The sequence below is a fragment of the Diaporthe citri genome (assembly GCF_014595645.1).
Source record: "Diaporthe citri strain NFHF-8-4 chromosome Unknown scaffold_11, whole genome shotgun sequence".
Taxonomy (NCBI): Eukaryota; Fungi; Ascomycota; class Sordariomycetes; order Diaporthales; family Diaporthaceae; genus Diaporthe; species Diaporthe citri.
In genome coordinates, this window is record NW_025064856.1 from 1,390,074 (window position 1) to 1,404,937 (window position 14,864).

A 14,864-nucleotide genomic window follows, 5' to 3' on the forward strand; every position below is an offset into this window, starting at 1 on the left:
CTACCAAGTCTCGTCACCGCCAGCCATCCAGGTCATCTTGGACTCCCTCCTGTCGGCGGCGGCCTTGGAGTCGAGGCGCTGGAGGCGAGCCTTCACGGCAGCGCACGCCTCGCAGTGATGTGTCTTGTTTGCTTTACCCTTGCGCGTGCTGGCGGCATCCATCCTGCCGCAGTACTTGTGGGGCCGGGTGGCTGTCCAGTTGGATGGAGGCTGGTCCGAGGAGTGGGTGGGCTTGAACTTTGTCTTCTTGGCCATGGCTCTATGTGGTCTGTAAATGTCTACGATTTCTGTGTCTTTCCGTGCTGAGCAGCCGTCCAGAGAGTCGGGCTCTGGGTAACTGGTGGTGTGGCGGACCAGACGTGTCTCGTGGTCAATAACAGGTGCGGAGCTCCGTAGATAGTAGTCGATGAAGAAGGCAGATGATAAATATGGCGGTCTCAAATGGTGATTTCATGAGTGCATGGTTGTCGACTCTGAAAGAAATCAAAGACGGTGGAAGTTGAAATGAGGAAACAGTGTCAGCAGCCAGTTTCGTCTAACTGCTCCAATCGGCGCCTCTCCTTCTTTCGCCCCCCACACACCCACCTTGCCACCGCAGATCAGGGTCCTTACGAGCGCGAAAACGAAGTACAGTAGCAGGGAAAACGTGATAGTCGATTTCTTGTCGCAGGGATTCAATTAGGCGTTTGCCGTGGCATCCTCCGGCTGGGGGCTGCTCCGTCGCCGTGTGTGTCATCGGCAAGTCAGAAACGCCACGGGAGCCTCACTACGTCATACCTTGTCGATAACCAAAGAGGAACACGGCTAGATACGCACAGGCCATGCTGCTTATCTTATCGGAGCTCCAAACGGTGGAGCTTTGCCGTTTTGACTTCGCGGTGCAGAGCAGGTTGCATGCAATCTTTATCGTGATGCTCACCCTCGCCCACGACCGTGCCCACATCTACCTGCGATGGCTTGAGGCAGCAGTGGCGGACACAATTTGTGTTAATCTTGCAAAGTCAATCCAGAAATGGTCCGTACTCCTGTACGGGAGCTGAGCAGCTACCTGCTCGCCGGCCAGCTGTACCATCACGGCTGTCTGCGCCTTCGGCTTCGTCCTCACTCACGCCTCCTCCTTCCGAACTCCCCTGCAGCCCGAGCCACACATATCGCACCCAGCCGGTCAATCTCCTGGTATCCCCCTCGCCGCCTCGCTCAGCAACCGTCATCCGCAGCCGCGGCCTCGCAAGATGAATCCACACCTGCTGCCAGCCCGGCTGCCGACGACCTTCGCCCATCCCCTCCTCCCGACAGCAAAGCCCCCCTCCGCAAGAAGCTAAAGAAGATCGGAAAGGCCCTCAAGACCTCTGGCCACAAGAAGCCTTCCAACTCCTCCCGTCAAATTGTCCCTGGATGGGAGCTCACCGTCGGCATAGAGATCCACGCCCAGCTCAACGCCCACCATAAGCTCTTCTCGCCCGCCAGCCCGCCTCTGCCATCCGACGAGCCCAACACCCATGTTGCCCTGTTCGATCTTGCCATGCCTGGCTCCCAGCCAGTCTTTCAGCCAGACGCCCTTGTTCCCGCCCTGCGAGCTGCTCTTGCCCTAAACTGTGACATACAGCCCGTCAGCAGATGGGATCGCAAGCATTACTTCTGGTGGGACCAACCCAGTGGCTATCAGATCACCCAATACTACGAGCCATTCGCCAAGGATGGACACATCACGCTGTACGAGAGAGACGGGATCGCCAAGGAGGATGGCGAGGAAGTGCGTATAGGCATTAGGCAGGTCCAGATGGAGCAGGACACGGCCAAGACAGTCGCCCGTCCCGACGGCGTCCAGTGGGTCGACTTCAACCGGGTCGGCGTACCACTGATCGAGATCATCACAGATCCCGATATACACCACCCAAAGACAGCCGCCGCACTGATTAGGAAGGTCCAGATGTATCTCAACGCCGTCGACTCCTGTGTCAGCGGCATGGAAGCTGGTGGCCTGAGAGCCGATGTCAACGTCAGTGTCAGGCGCAAGAACCATCCGCACTTCGAGTCCATGCCACTGGGTCAGAGGACCGAGATCAAGAATCTCAGCAGCTTCAAGGCCGTCGAGGACGCCATAATCGCCGAGCGCGATCGCCAGATCTCTGTGATCAAGGACGGCGGCATCATTGCCGGTGAGACACGTAGTTGGTCCATCGGTGGCACTGAGACAACACGCCTCCGTGGGAAGGAAGGTGAGGTCGACTACCGCTACATGCCAGACCCAGATCTGCCACCAATCACCATCAGCGAACAAGTCATCTCCCATCTCGGTGAGAACCTAGGCATGCTGCCTGATGCCGAGGTTGACGAGCTTGTCAGCCAATACGGCCTCAAAACGAAAGATGCGCTGGCGTTGATGCAGTTCGACGACGGCCACCGGCTTGAGTACTACTACAACGTCGTCCAGCGCCTGCAGGACCGCCTCGGTGATCAATGGGACACGTGCTGCGCCGTATTAGCCGGCAATTGGGTTCTCCACGAGCTAGGCCGCCTCACGTCGGAGCGTAATGCCTCGGCTGATGGCACGGTCCAGACCCTCGACATGTCGCCCGCCGGCGAAAGCACCCGCGTGCCAGCACAGCACCTCGCCGATATCGTTTACTACTTCCACACCATGCGTGTGACAGCGCGCGTCGCCAAAGAACTTCTCTTCGCCGTCTATCGAGGGGACCTCAGTCGCACGTCGCCCGAGGGCTACGCTAGCGTTGAGGAGGCGATTGAGAAGGAGAACCTCTGGTTCAACTCGCTGTCCCGCGATGAGTACAGGGGACTGGCCGCCGAGACTGTGAGAAAGGAAAAGAATGTGCTGAAGATCTTGATCCAACACTATTCAACGGGGGCTGATTTCCCCACGGGCCAACTGATGTTCCTTGTCGGTAGGATGATGAAGACCGGCCCCGCAGAACGCATAGATCCTCAAGTCGCCCGGGAGGTGTTGGCAGAGGTGCTCGAGGATGTCTGCAAGTTCACTCCACTCAGTGGCCGGTGAGCTCCAGCCTAGGCCGTTGGTCTATCACGTCGAGCCTGCGATCCTGGCTCTCGAGTGCCACAATGTACGCCTCGGATTTCTGGCATCACAATATACCTGCCAGCTACTCGGATTCGTCCTGAACTATTTCATGTTCCACCCTTGCTCTAGATTCTGTTCAAGTATACGTGTTGTCTTGCATGCCATGCTGTCCCACCCGCTGATTTCACAAGTCACTTATTTCATGGAAGCTTCAGTTCCCATGGGGCTACACCTACCAGGAACAGCACCTGAGCCCCATGGCCAGTTTTCAGACCTACCATGGGGCACATGAAAAGGCACATGGTCATGGGTCGACTTCCAATCCAACAGCTATTCTGCTCATACTTTCCGGATTCAGTGCCTAGGAGTGTCTGTGTCCATTTCCTGTCTGGTTTAGGCATGCGGTCATGTCTACCGCTGGCGCTAAGGCAGCAGAGCAGCTTCGTGCTTTGGAGTCAGACAGCGGCTCGCCAATATTACTGTTCAGTCGCCAGTGGCCAGTCTCCTTACTGCTTTCACGATCTAGCGTCATCTGCACGCCGATCGCATGTGGCCCATATCCTACACGAAGCGAACAACTGCCGATCCTCGATCACCGCTCACCGCTGCAACTTATCAACTATGTTTCAATAGTATGCAGTCCGGTCGCGGCTTTAAGGCGGATTTACCTGCTTGGTCTGTCTGGAAACCCCAATGGCGCTGGCACTATTTCTCTGAAATCTGCAGCAATACTGGAAAAATACAACCCAAATAACCCTCTATGACGCGCAGAACCTCGCCAGGGATACAGAGACTGCGGATCTGCAGCATGTTCCGGACTGGTGCATCCCTTGGCCGATCCAGGCTCCCCCAGACCGGCCAGCCGGCGAGACCGGGTCGACCAGCGGGAAATTCACTCCGCCGCTGCCTCAAGTGTTGGCGAGGCCATTGGCAGCTGTCCCGCGATCTGAGACCAGCTGGCCGCTGGTTCGCGGGCGTGGTCCGCGGGCTGGCTTACGCGGCATCACTACTGGGCCTAGAACATGGCGACATGCTGCCATCTATGGCCTGGACAGGACAGATGCAAGGATGCCAGGGTCAGGAGTCAAAGGCGCTTCAGATGTGCCTGGAGACCAAATGCTGCAATGCACGATGCGACAATGGTCTAGGCGCATCTCATCAAGTTTGGGAAAGGCCAAGAGACGAAGAGTTGTTGGGATTCAGCTCGCCCGCGTCGCCTTCAGAATGTCACGTTACGGAAGCGATTATGGCGACTTTGTCTGCGTTTACCTGGGTACCTAAGAATTATGTCGCTGTATGCTTCAAGACAGGCTGTCCGTTGTCTCGGCTTTATGCCACCGCGACTTGCTACATCTGCCCTGAGCCAGTCTTCTTGTGACTTGACGGGCTCGGAAAACATGCACCGGAAAATCCAGCTTCCCAGCCCGGCTACTTCGCGACAGATAACTGGTGGCCATCTGCCCACGGGAGAAGTCGTCATCATCCTGGGCGGTCAGGCGTTTAGGACTCTGAAGCTCTCAAACACGTGAGCGCCGCAGGTCTGTTCGATCCACCATCTCATTCTCTGCATGACATGGTCATATTGACCATTCAATAGCCACAGGAATATTCCAAATGTTCCTTCCTGCACTTGTGTAGGCCTCCGAAGCGCTCCTGGCCTCTGTCACATTTATAGCCCCAGTGATCTTAGTCCCCACGCCCAAGGGCAGTACAACATCGAGTCCGTTGTCAAGCCACAGCGGCTGCCATGTCAATCCCGTGCCCCCGCTTTCCCTTTGGCCAGGGCCCTTGATCGTACATTTGACGTCGATGCCATAGCCACCTGGCTCTGTCTTGTCGAAACCGATACTCACAGTGTACTCCAGGGTGATGGTGCAACGCTGGACATCAGCAATGTGTGCGGCGCTAGTGCCGTCGTCTTCGTGCCAGATTGTCTCGAAGACGATCTTGCGCGGACTGCTGCCTGGGAGGCAGTTCTGGTCCGTTGGAGGTGGATAGATCTCCACGCCACGCCAGTCGTCTTTCTCCTCCTGAGGGAATTCAGGATTGAGGTTGGGCGATGGGGTCGTGTGGCGGTTCTTGCCCACTGGCACAGCACTACCAACCCGTGCTAGCACGGGGATGTGGTTTGGAGACCGACGTTCACCTTGATCTCCATTCATGTCCAAAGTAGTATCAATCTGTTGCCACGCCCCAGAGGGCAGGAAAGACCGCCCATTCTGCGCCTTGGTATCGAAAAAGCCGAACCTGGTTGTCGGTTTTGCGTCTTGGCTTGAGAAGCAGACGGCCTGGCTAGTCTCGTGCTTGGCGGAGTCGTCAGAAGATGGCAGATACACTCGTACATGCTCTTGGCCGGGCTCAAAGACGCCAGCAACGATCAAGGCGTCCCCGAGCCAGTACTGCGTGTCGCCAGCCATAACCTCCTTGGTCCAGACATTCTCGTCGTTTTCGTAACCCCAGCCCGTCCATCGCTGCGGCGGCACGGCCGTGAGGTGGCTCTTGATGCTCAGCGAGTATATGTACGGGAGCAACTCGTACCTCCTCTTAACGGCTGCGCGTATCAAGCCGGTCGACTCGGGATACTGCCACGGCTCAATGACCTCGCCGACGAGGTTGTCCTCGGGCGAGGTCTTGTAGCAGTTGATGGCGAACCTGGGCGAGTGCACGCCCATCTGCACCCACCGAACGAGGTGCTCGGGCGTGGGCTGCGGGCCCTCGAAGCCGCCGATGTCGTGCCCGTAGCACTGGATGAGCGAGAAGCCCGCGTTGAGCGCAAGCGCGTTGCTGCCCCGCATGCCCTCCCAGCTGGTCACGTTGTCGCCGCTCCAGCTGGCGCAGGCGTACTTCATCGTCCCGGCCGTCGCGCTCCGCGTCAGCACCATCGGGCGCACGTCCGGCTCGGTGTCCACGCACGCCTGCCACGAGCTCTTGCCCATCAGCTCCGTGTTTGCCGCCCGGCCCCAGAGGCCGATGTGGCTGGCACCGCTCGCCGGGGCGTTGACGTGGATCGCCTCGACGTCCTTGGGCAGGTCCAGCGCGCACTCCCACGTGTCGTTGGGGGTGTTGTACTCGTTGTTGTCGTTCCACATCGCGTCGATGCCGACCTCCTTCAAGGACCGGCACCCGTTGTACCACCACTCGTAGCCAGCCTTGCTGGTGAAGTCGATGTGGCTGCCCTCGCCGCTCTCGCCGCCTCCCGCGCTCCACAGCCGCGCCACTGAAGTCTTGCCGGTCAGCGGGTCTTTGAAGAATGCGCCCGCCTCTGACAGCTTCTGGTAGTCGGGATGGTTCGCAAGGACGTAGGGCTTGATGTTTGCTAAGATCCTGACACCCCTCTTGTGGCACTCTTTAGTGAACGCCTTCGGGTCTGGGAACCGATGGCGGTTCCATGTGAAGACGTTCCTAGTCTTGGGCGGTGTCTCCGACACAGTGTACCCCGAGCTCATCTGGTGCGCCGACACGGGAATGTCCAGGTCCTTACACTTATCCAGGAAACCAACAATAGCATCCGCCCCACGCACGGGCTCGTCCAGCATGCTGTACCTCATCCCGCCGGACACGTAACCCAGGTAATACCGCGGCACGAGCAGCGGGAGCCCGACGAGCCCCGCGTACTCCCGCACGACCTCGGCCACGCTCCCGCCCACGATCAAATACTCCTCGAGCCCGCCGCGCGCCTGCCGGTACACCTTGAAGCGCCCCCACAGCCCGTCGATCTCGCTGCCGACGGCCCACGCGGCGCGGGCGTGCGAGGTTGACAGGACCCCCACGGCGCCGGCGCCCGGGATGACGTTTATGAGCAGCGGCACGTGCTTGTACAGCGGGTCCGTCCGGTGCGCGTCGTAGCCGAAGGTGTCGGACGCCGTGATCTGGAACCCGCGGCCCGACAGGTCCATGGGAGCGGCCTTCTCGCCCAGCCCTACGTGCAGCGTGTTCTGCTTGTAGACGGAGTAGTGCGCGGCCCCGGGGCCATCGAGGGCGTATGACCGGTGGGGCAGGTCATTGTGGAGGGGCTTGTCGTGTAGGTGGATGGATACCACGGGCGTGTGGGTGAAGTCGACTGTGGCGGTGGTGCCGGCTTTGGTGTTCTCGAGCTTTACCTGCTTCGTTGAGGTGTCGCTGGCCTGAGTTACGGTCCTGGTGCCGGCCTCGTCGATGCTTGGGAGGCGAAGGCTCGGGAACGGCGGAAGCGGGTGGTCCTCTGAAGTGAACGTCGTGCGAAAGACGTTGGGCCTGATGGCCTCGAATGTGAAAGCGCATGGCTTGGTCAGCTTCCCGTCGGAGCGGAGGTGGATGGCGCTGGGGTTGCTTCCTTCGCCTGGTTGTGTTACGAGTGTGTACCCTTGGGGCACTCGTTCTTCTTGGTGCAACATGATGAGGAATTGTAGATTTATAGTCCTTGTGTTAATGCATTGGGAGAGGTCTATATCTGAAAAGAACTTTCTGCTTGGCTCTGGTGTCTAGATCCTGGGAGATGGGAGTTGGTTCAAGCAATGGACAGTCGTCCCCTCTCACGTCCAGATCCACGAGGTCTGTCTTCTATTGCTCCCTAAATTCCAAGTTGTTGGAGATCGTGAGGGGCTCCTCCTGGAAGCTCATCCCATCCTGCGGGACCGGCGCGCGACGTGCGGAGATGCGGCATCGTGACTGGGCTCGCCCTTGTCCAGGGCCGGCTGCCAAGTCAACGGTTCCTTCACTGCGCGCCGAGGCGTTGCCTGACGCGAGGGAAAGAAGCCAGCAGCAGCTCTCAACTGAATAGAAGCAATCTCGATTTACGGCTCTAGTACAAAGCCAACAATCGTCTTGGGCATTTCTTGTGTTTGCCGCTGTGGTCTGCGCGCAGATACTTTTCTCATTTCCGGACCAACCTTGAAAACGTGAGGTTCATAGTTCAATGTCCGGCTTTGTCCTGGCTCGGTATAGTTATACCCGAGCGGAGGCTGGGCGAAGCAGTTGAGTTCAAGACTGACGAGTATCGTCGAGAATCTTCCAATTATATTAATTAGCCAGACGTCCCTGAAGAACTGTCCTGTCAACTACATAACTCCACCTGAATAGCATTCGTTTGCGCTTAGAAACTACCCATGACCACCAAACTGTGCAGTGTAAGTGTCAAGCAAAAGTCAACTCATTCATATATTAATTACAATTGAATGTTGAACCGGCTACTACTTTGGCATGAATGGGAACCGAAGTCAGTTAGAACGACTTGTCGAGGCACTCGCATTACGACCTGCGATAATCCAAGTCCACACGTGATTGTCGAGTAGCACAGCAGAATGCGAAGTGAGGTATGCAGCCACGCTACTAGTTAAGCTTTGATTCTTATTATCGTGCCTCGCCTTATTCGAACTACATGACATTTCTAAGGAGAGGATTCGTAAAAACGTTACAGGGAGGTTCCAAACCACGCCGTGAGTCTTCCCCAATATGGTCCTTTGCAGGATGAATTTCAACGCACGATGGGTGACGCATACCATTCGATAGAATAGCTAGCGCATCACATCACGGCTGGATTTCATATCTTTGCCACGTTCATATATAGTCATGTACCATCACGTGTCAAAGAATGTGATGGAACAGTGGCATGTTGTGTCACACGGTATTGATATTGGCTGTCCTTGCAGGAGACTGCTCAGGACGTCTTGGGCTAAGTATTTCCAAGACAACGACCTCCGCCGTATCCTTCTGGCTCGCCCATGATGAGCCTAAATCATGAGTTCCCACGCGCCCCTTTCCCCGTCCCATGTCGATGGCCACCCCAATCCTTCCTGTCTCTACATCCCGCCCGCCCTGTCCACCCCCTACCCTTCAGTCTCGCCATTCAGCCTCTCGTCGCAAGATTGATCTTTTCCCCGCCAAGTTCCCCCGCAGTCTCTTCATCCACCGACTTACTGCCCTCCATGGCAAGTGCAGTACTTGCTGCCCGGGTATTTTGGGCACGAGCAGAAGTCGGGCCAGAGGTACCGACAGCTGTGATCTGAGCAGTACATGGAGTAGACTTTCTTCCCGTCGACGACACGCAGGCAGTGGTTGTCCTGACACCCCTGTACCTAACAGGGGCGGTCGTTCGGCACTTTCTCGTGTGTGACGGTCACCTTGGCTGACCACTCGTTCGCCTTGTACTTCTTGGCGGTGGTGTAGAGCTGTTCACGGATGGGCATGGACTCGCTAGGCTGGCGAACGTCTCCTCGTCCGCCGTTGTTGGTTGAGGCGGAGTGCCGGACCGATGTCGCATTCTGGTGGACGTTGGTATGAGTGTTGCACGAGTCGGTCGCATGGGTGTTGTATGTATTGCCCTGCGGTGCGGTCGTGTTGTGGTGGTTGCTGCTGTCCGTATTGTAGGTCTGGTTGTTGTTCGTGACCATGTTCTGCGACGAGTTGTTGTTCACCGTCACCTTCCGGTTGTCTACCTGGTTGAAGTGGAAATGAAATTCGCCGGTGGGTGGGATGCCAATGCTCACACCACCTGGCTGCTGCGGCGCCGCAACCGAGCGTCCCCGAGCAGAGCTTTGTCCCGAGGATCCCGCCCATGTTCCATCCATCGGCGCAGGAGCTGGATAGTTGGCCGCCGTTCGTGGCGCTCCAACCGGCTGCTGGCTCGGGACCCTTGCTGTGGAGGCCGCTGTTCCGCCGCGTGCGCTTCCGCGCTGACTGGACATGGAGGAGGCCGGCTGGTTTGCCGTGTTGCCACCAGATGCCGCCGAACGTGAAGACGATGCCGGCCGCTGGGAAGTTCCTGTCGGGGTTGCCTGGTAGGAAGAAGGCGGGTTCTCACTGGTGACCACCGATGGTGCCCAATGCGAGGATTGCGGTTTTCCTCCAGCGTTGCTCGGCGGAATCGGTCTGGACGATGACTGTGGGGGTGGGTTTCCCATCGCAGACGACGCCTTAACTGAAGAGGGCGCCGTGGTCTCGGCGAAATCCCGTGGAATCTTCAGGTTCTTCGGCGCAGGCTTGCCATTCCAGGTACCATTGATGTTGTGACCATTTCCAGGGCGGCTCTTCTCCTTGGCAGCACTGGGGGCGTCCCGTACACTGACTGAATCCGAGGGAAATATGGTGGACGGAGCTGGGAAGGACGGTTTGGAGCGCGGTGGCTCGGAGCGGCAACCGCCTTGGTCGACCGCACCGTTTCCCATGCGAAGTTTGGAGGTGGACGCCGCTGTAAATGACATCAATGTTAGCAAATGCTCCCAGAGTGGCTTGCTCCAGGTAGGTACGTGGTCAATACGTACTGCTTCGGGAAGCGGTTGCCATGTTGCGGGTACCAGCCTGCTGCTGTTGCTGCTGCTTGGTCTGAGTGTGGGAGTTGATGGAAGACATTGCGATCCGAAGGTGTCGCAAGGAGTGTCAATGATCAACGAGAGGAGAGATAGATGAAAGGTGATCGAGGGTAGACGGGCCGAAGGGCAGACCTAAGGACACCGTGCGAAGTGGGTTGTTGTGGTGGAGGCAATACTAGACAGAGTTAGGACACAACAAGAACGATGACTGGATGTCTTGTCAGCGTTCGCTTTGAAGAAGGAAGAAAGGAGAGAGTCGCAGCAGGCGAAGGTGGGAGGGCAGGGAGGGTTTATATATTCGAAGGTGGGCTGTCATGTTGCGGCAACCTCGAAGCTGATCTAGTGAATGGTTCAGGTCGTCGAAGTGAATTGGATATTCATTAGGTCGTCGAAGTGAATTGGATATTCACTAGGTCGTCGAAGTGAATTAGACTAGGCTGCTCAAGTGAAGTGATCAAGAACGTTCAAGTGAGTTTGATCTAGCCACTTTGGGACCCCTGGTAGTCGAGATAATTCACTCGAGGTCATCGTGGCCCCCTTCCATTTCCCAAACGGGTATGGTCTGTCTTGTTGAAGATGGAAGAAGGTGGAGGGAGAAAAGAAGCACTGTTTTTGACCAGAGAGCTAAACCTGTTTGGGAAAATGTGGAAGGACACAGTTCAAAAAGCAGCTAGGTCTATATATCTAAAAGTGTTCTGCCAGGTAAGGCATGGCTATAAGGCTAACGCAGAAAAGGAATCGTGACTGATTTTGACCCTTTCATGCCGGCGGTTAGCACATCAGTAAACAGGTAAGAATGATATGTAGTGTCCCGGGTGCCGTAGTCGTCCCATCCACAGCGTACTGGTCTTCCCTCCCACCCTGAGTTCATCCTCCCCCCCGAGGCCCCCAGAGCCTTCAACGTCTCGCATGGCAAGAGCAGTACTTGTCCCCAGAGTACGTGGGGCACGTACAAAACTCAGGCCAGAAGTGCCGACAAGAGTGCGCGGAGCAGAACTCCGAGTAGATCCTCTCGCCCTCGACGACCCGAAGGCAGTGCTTGGTTCTGCAGCCTTCCACGAGACAGGGGCGGTCGTCAGGAACGTATTGGTGGGTCGTGATGCGCTTGCCGCTGATGAAGAGGCCGCGGGTGCACTTCATCCTCGGGCCGCGAAGAGGGATCGTCTCACTCGGAGCGCCGGTCTCCTAGCCGCGGTACTCGCCGTGGTGACGGCTCCGTCGGTGGTGCTGGTGACCCGAGGATGAGAGGCGCTGCGTGGTCCTCGAGTTGTCGACGGTATCGCCCCGGGTGCTGCGAATAGAGTGGTGCCGAATGTTCTGGGTGTTGACTTGACCCTGGGCGTTCACTCTCTGGTGTCGGCTGTTGTCCACGTTGTACTGCTGGTGGTTGTTTGTCGTGAAGTAATTGTTCACCACCCGTGGCGTCTCAGGTTCGGCACCAGCCCACTGTGGATCGTTGGGCCGATAAAGATCGTTTGGTCTCTGGTCGTACCCATAGGTGTCTCTCTGGTTGAGAAACTGCGAGTCACGCTGCCTCGCAAGACCAGAACTTCCTCGAGGCATGTCATCCCGGGAGAGCCCAGTTCGGCCCTCTCGGAAGCTCCGGGATGACTGACGGTCAAATCGTGAGATGGAGTTGCTCGGGGTGACAGAAGTTGCTTGCTGGAACTGGCCGAATTGGGTCCTGGGAGGAGGTGCAGGCCTCATGGGAGGGGGTGGAGGGTAGTCCCTGGGCAACTCATCGATCCAATTGGGAATCGGATCGGCTCGATTCTGGCTGTGTCGCCTCGGTCGAGAAGGGCCGGCCATGCTGTCGCCGGGAAGCATGCTCTGTCCCGGATTGCCCCTGTGTCGGGACTGGGAGGTGGTGAAGGCTATAAGCGAGAGGCATAGTTAGTAAAACACCAGAAGTCGACTGGGCATGCTGAGAATGAACGTACTACTCCGAATGACAGTGTATTGGCCCCGAGGCGGTCGTCCTCCCATGTCAAAGTCGCGCCGCATGTCAGAATGTCTGTGACGAACCATCCTGAGCTGCTTTGATTGCAGGCGCGGATGAGGATGAGTATGGATAGGAGTGGCAAAGCTTTTGACTCGATGATGTGTCTTGAGGTATGGTGCAAGAGTTGCAAGATCAGGCACGACAGATGCTCAGTGTCCGATCAGCTCTTGTTGTTGGAGATGGAAGCAGAAGAGAGTTTCATGGAGGCAGCTTGGCAACTTCCTGCGCTTTTGTAAGGCCATTAGTGGGTGCCATCATGATGAGTCAATAAATTCCATTCCTCTTGTTGGGTGATGGCCGGTGCTCATGTGAAGCCAAAGTGTGAACGAACACGGTGACTCCGCAAAGTGAAAACCCAGGCATGTGTCTGGGAGCTATGGAATCCGTAAAACTCGAATACTTGTCAACGTGCGCCAACGCCCCGTTGGAGGAGCTTAGGCTCGATTTCTGCAGATGCCAGCCTTAAAATCCTGGATCCAGGTCATGCCAGGCAGGGTCCCTGGAGCCGAAGTAAGGGGTCGTTGAAACAGAGACCACGCGGAGCGATCTCGTAATTTATATACTTTCCATGAGAAAGCTGCAATTTTTTCCATGCCAGGGGAGCATCTTCCTGATCATTTGTGACCATTGTGTGTAGCAAACTACACTGCGCACGTGGAAGCCCTTCCGTTTGGCAATTCCAATCTCAGTGGCAATTAATTGATCCTCCGTCATTCGAAATTGGCAAACACGGGAGAGAGTGAACAGCCAACAAGCCGAGGTCATCTCATTCCAGCTCTTCTTTTTGCGCAGAGCTCCTATTTCATATGACACTCTTCCATTGCTCTGCGAAGACACTGATTGAAAAACGAAGAAGGAATAGCATCCGTTTGACTATTTTCTGCCGACAATTCTCATGTGAATCGAGACTTTCTCAATTGATCATGTGAAATAGCCAGCGACCTGCAAGGAGATACCAAATGTCGTCAAATTCGAAGTAATAGCCATTCTCATGGACCAAGGCAACATGCTGATAGAGGGACTGTAGAGGACGGCGAAGGTGAGTAAGCTTCTGCGCCGGCGGCCCTAGACACGGGACAGGGGATTGGCAAGTATAGTGAGTCCACAGCATGCCCTTTCCATGTCCTCTTTCATCGACAGTTGTATTTCGAAGGGGAAAGAGCATACGTATATGACCCAATCACCTGCACGGGGTAGGACACCTTGCCTACCTGTCCACAGACCTTGGGAGGAAGTGGTGAGACTTGTGTGCGTACCCCCGACGGCGATGGATGCCTCGGTCCAGCCTTGGTGCCGACTGAAAAGGCGATTGAGCATTGTATTGCTTGTTAATACTGCAAACCGAAATGGCAAAGACTGAGTGAGATTTCAAAAAACGCACCCTGGTCTCGGCACACTCGTGTATAGCAGCTTGCACTGGACGGTTGAACTCACTGGCAGGTGGGCATCGGTCTTAAGAAGCACAACATTGGTCTTCTTAAACCTTTATTAGACTGGTATTTGCATATAGCTCCCCAGATTTTTTCACTGATCGTTGAGCTCTAAAGTCCTGTTCCAGAAGCTCGCATCGCCTTCGCGGAAAAACGTGGTCGGAACGACACCATCGTCCTCGACACCCCGGAGACATGTCCAATAGATGGTCATATTCCGTCATCGAAGTTTTCACCGTCTATCTCCAACAGTGTTCGATCATTTCTCCCCATTAAGAGTCTATCGCGGCCGTCTTCACATCAGCCACGGAAATATTGGGGGCGTCCACAGACGGTGGGTGGCTGATGAGAGGCAGGTCTGCTCCAGCTGAAAAGCCCATGATCACCTACCGCTGAGAAGAACAAGGCTACCACGAATACTATACAAAACTCTGTCTCAAGGGAAGAGATTCTAACGGAATGCAGGAAGTGTGGGCTGCACAAAACCTATAGTTACACCAGAATTTAAGTGTTGGTATGTCCAGGATCAACTTGGCACTGCATCACAGGGTAGAGAATCGTTCCTGCCACGCCATCTTCGCTGTCTTCGCATGCACCTTCCTTGTTGAAGGTGCCGGGATAGAAGCCGCCATCAACAAATGATCAGAACAACAACCGAAATCCCATGTCGGGCGTCACCTCGAGCTTGTTGAACATTTCACATCCATCACTCCAAGATACCATTGCCTTCTAGTACCACACACTCGCTATCAAGATATAGTTATTCCTTGGATTATTTCGGAAACAAACGTCGTTCTCCAAGACGGTATACGCATTCGGCCTCCCACCTCTCCAGTCTTCCCTTGTTGCTACACCTCATCTACACAAGCAGCGGCCACGATGGACGGAAATCAAGGATCTCACAGCAACCGGCGGAGTCCCAGACAAAACAGCCCCACTCAAGACGGGGATGAAGATGACGAACTTCAGCTACCTGACGGAAGCAATCCTCGTGAAAGCCGCGATAACTTAACCCAAAGCGGGGGCGAAAATGATGGACGTGGAGTGCCTGACAGAACTGAATACCCATCACACGCAACACACGATAGCCTTGCCGACTACGGTTATCG

At 56.0% G+C, this 14,864-nt stretch overlaps 5 protein-coding genes across 5 annotated transcripts; 1 reads left to right on the plus strand and 4 right to left on the minus strand.

Moving 5' to 3' along the window:
* On the minus strand, positions 1-736 carry INS49_004199 (uncharacterized protein; the record flags this gene model as incomplete). Its single annotated transcript, XM_043164989.1, has 2 exons — positions 1-436; positions 582-736. The coding sequence occupies 2 exons, from the start codon at positions 734-736 to the stop codon at positions 1-3; spliced, it is 591 nt and encodes a 196-aa protein (XP_043018639.1).
* A 276-nt stretch (positions 737-1,012) lies between these two features.
* On the plus strand, positions 1,013-3,016 carry INS49_004200 (uncharacterized protein; the record flags this gene model as incomplete). The annotated part of the gene is made up of 1 exon (XM_043164990.1): positions 1,013-3,016. One exon carries the CDS (start codon positions 1,013-1,015, stop codon positions 3,014-3,016), a length of 2,004 nt encoding a protein of 667 aa, XP_043018640.1.
* Positions 3,017-4,614: 1,598 nt separating this feature from the next.
* Positions 4,615-7,410, minus strand: INS49_004201 (uncharacterized protein; the record flags this gene model as incomplete). The annotated part of the gene is made up of 1 exon (XM_043164991.1): positions 4,615-7,410. One exon carries the CDS (start codon positions 7,408-7,410, stop codon positions 4,615-4,617), a length of 2,796 nt encoding a protein of 931 aa, XP_043018641.1.
* Positions 7,411-9,090: 1,680 nt separating this feature from the next.
* Positions 9,091-10,363, minus strand: INS49_004202 (uncharacterized protein; the record flags this gene model as incomplete). Its single annotated transcript, XM_043164992.1, has 2 exons — positions 9,091-10,202; positions 10,276-10,363. The coding sequence occupies 2 exons, from the start codon at positions 10,361-10,363 to the stop codon at positions 9,091-9,093; spliced, it is 1,200 nt and encodes a 399-aa protein (XP_043018642.1).
* Positions 10,364-11,508: 1,145 nt separating this feature from the next.
* On the minus strand, positions 11,509-12,351 carry INS49_004203 (uncharacterized protein; the record flags this gene model as incomplete). Its single annotated transcript, XM_043164993.1, has 2 exons — positions 11,509-12,197; positions 12,264-12,351. The coding sequence occupies 2 exons, from the start codon at positions 12,349-12,351 to the stop codon at positions 11,509-11,511; spliced, it is 777 nt and encodes a 258-aa protein (XP_043018643.1).
* Between the last annotated feature and the right edge of the window lie 2,513 nt (positions 12,352-14,864).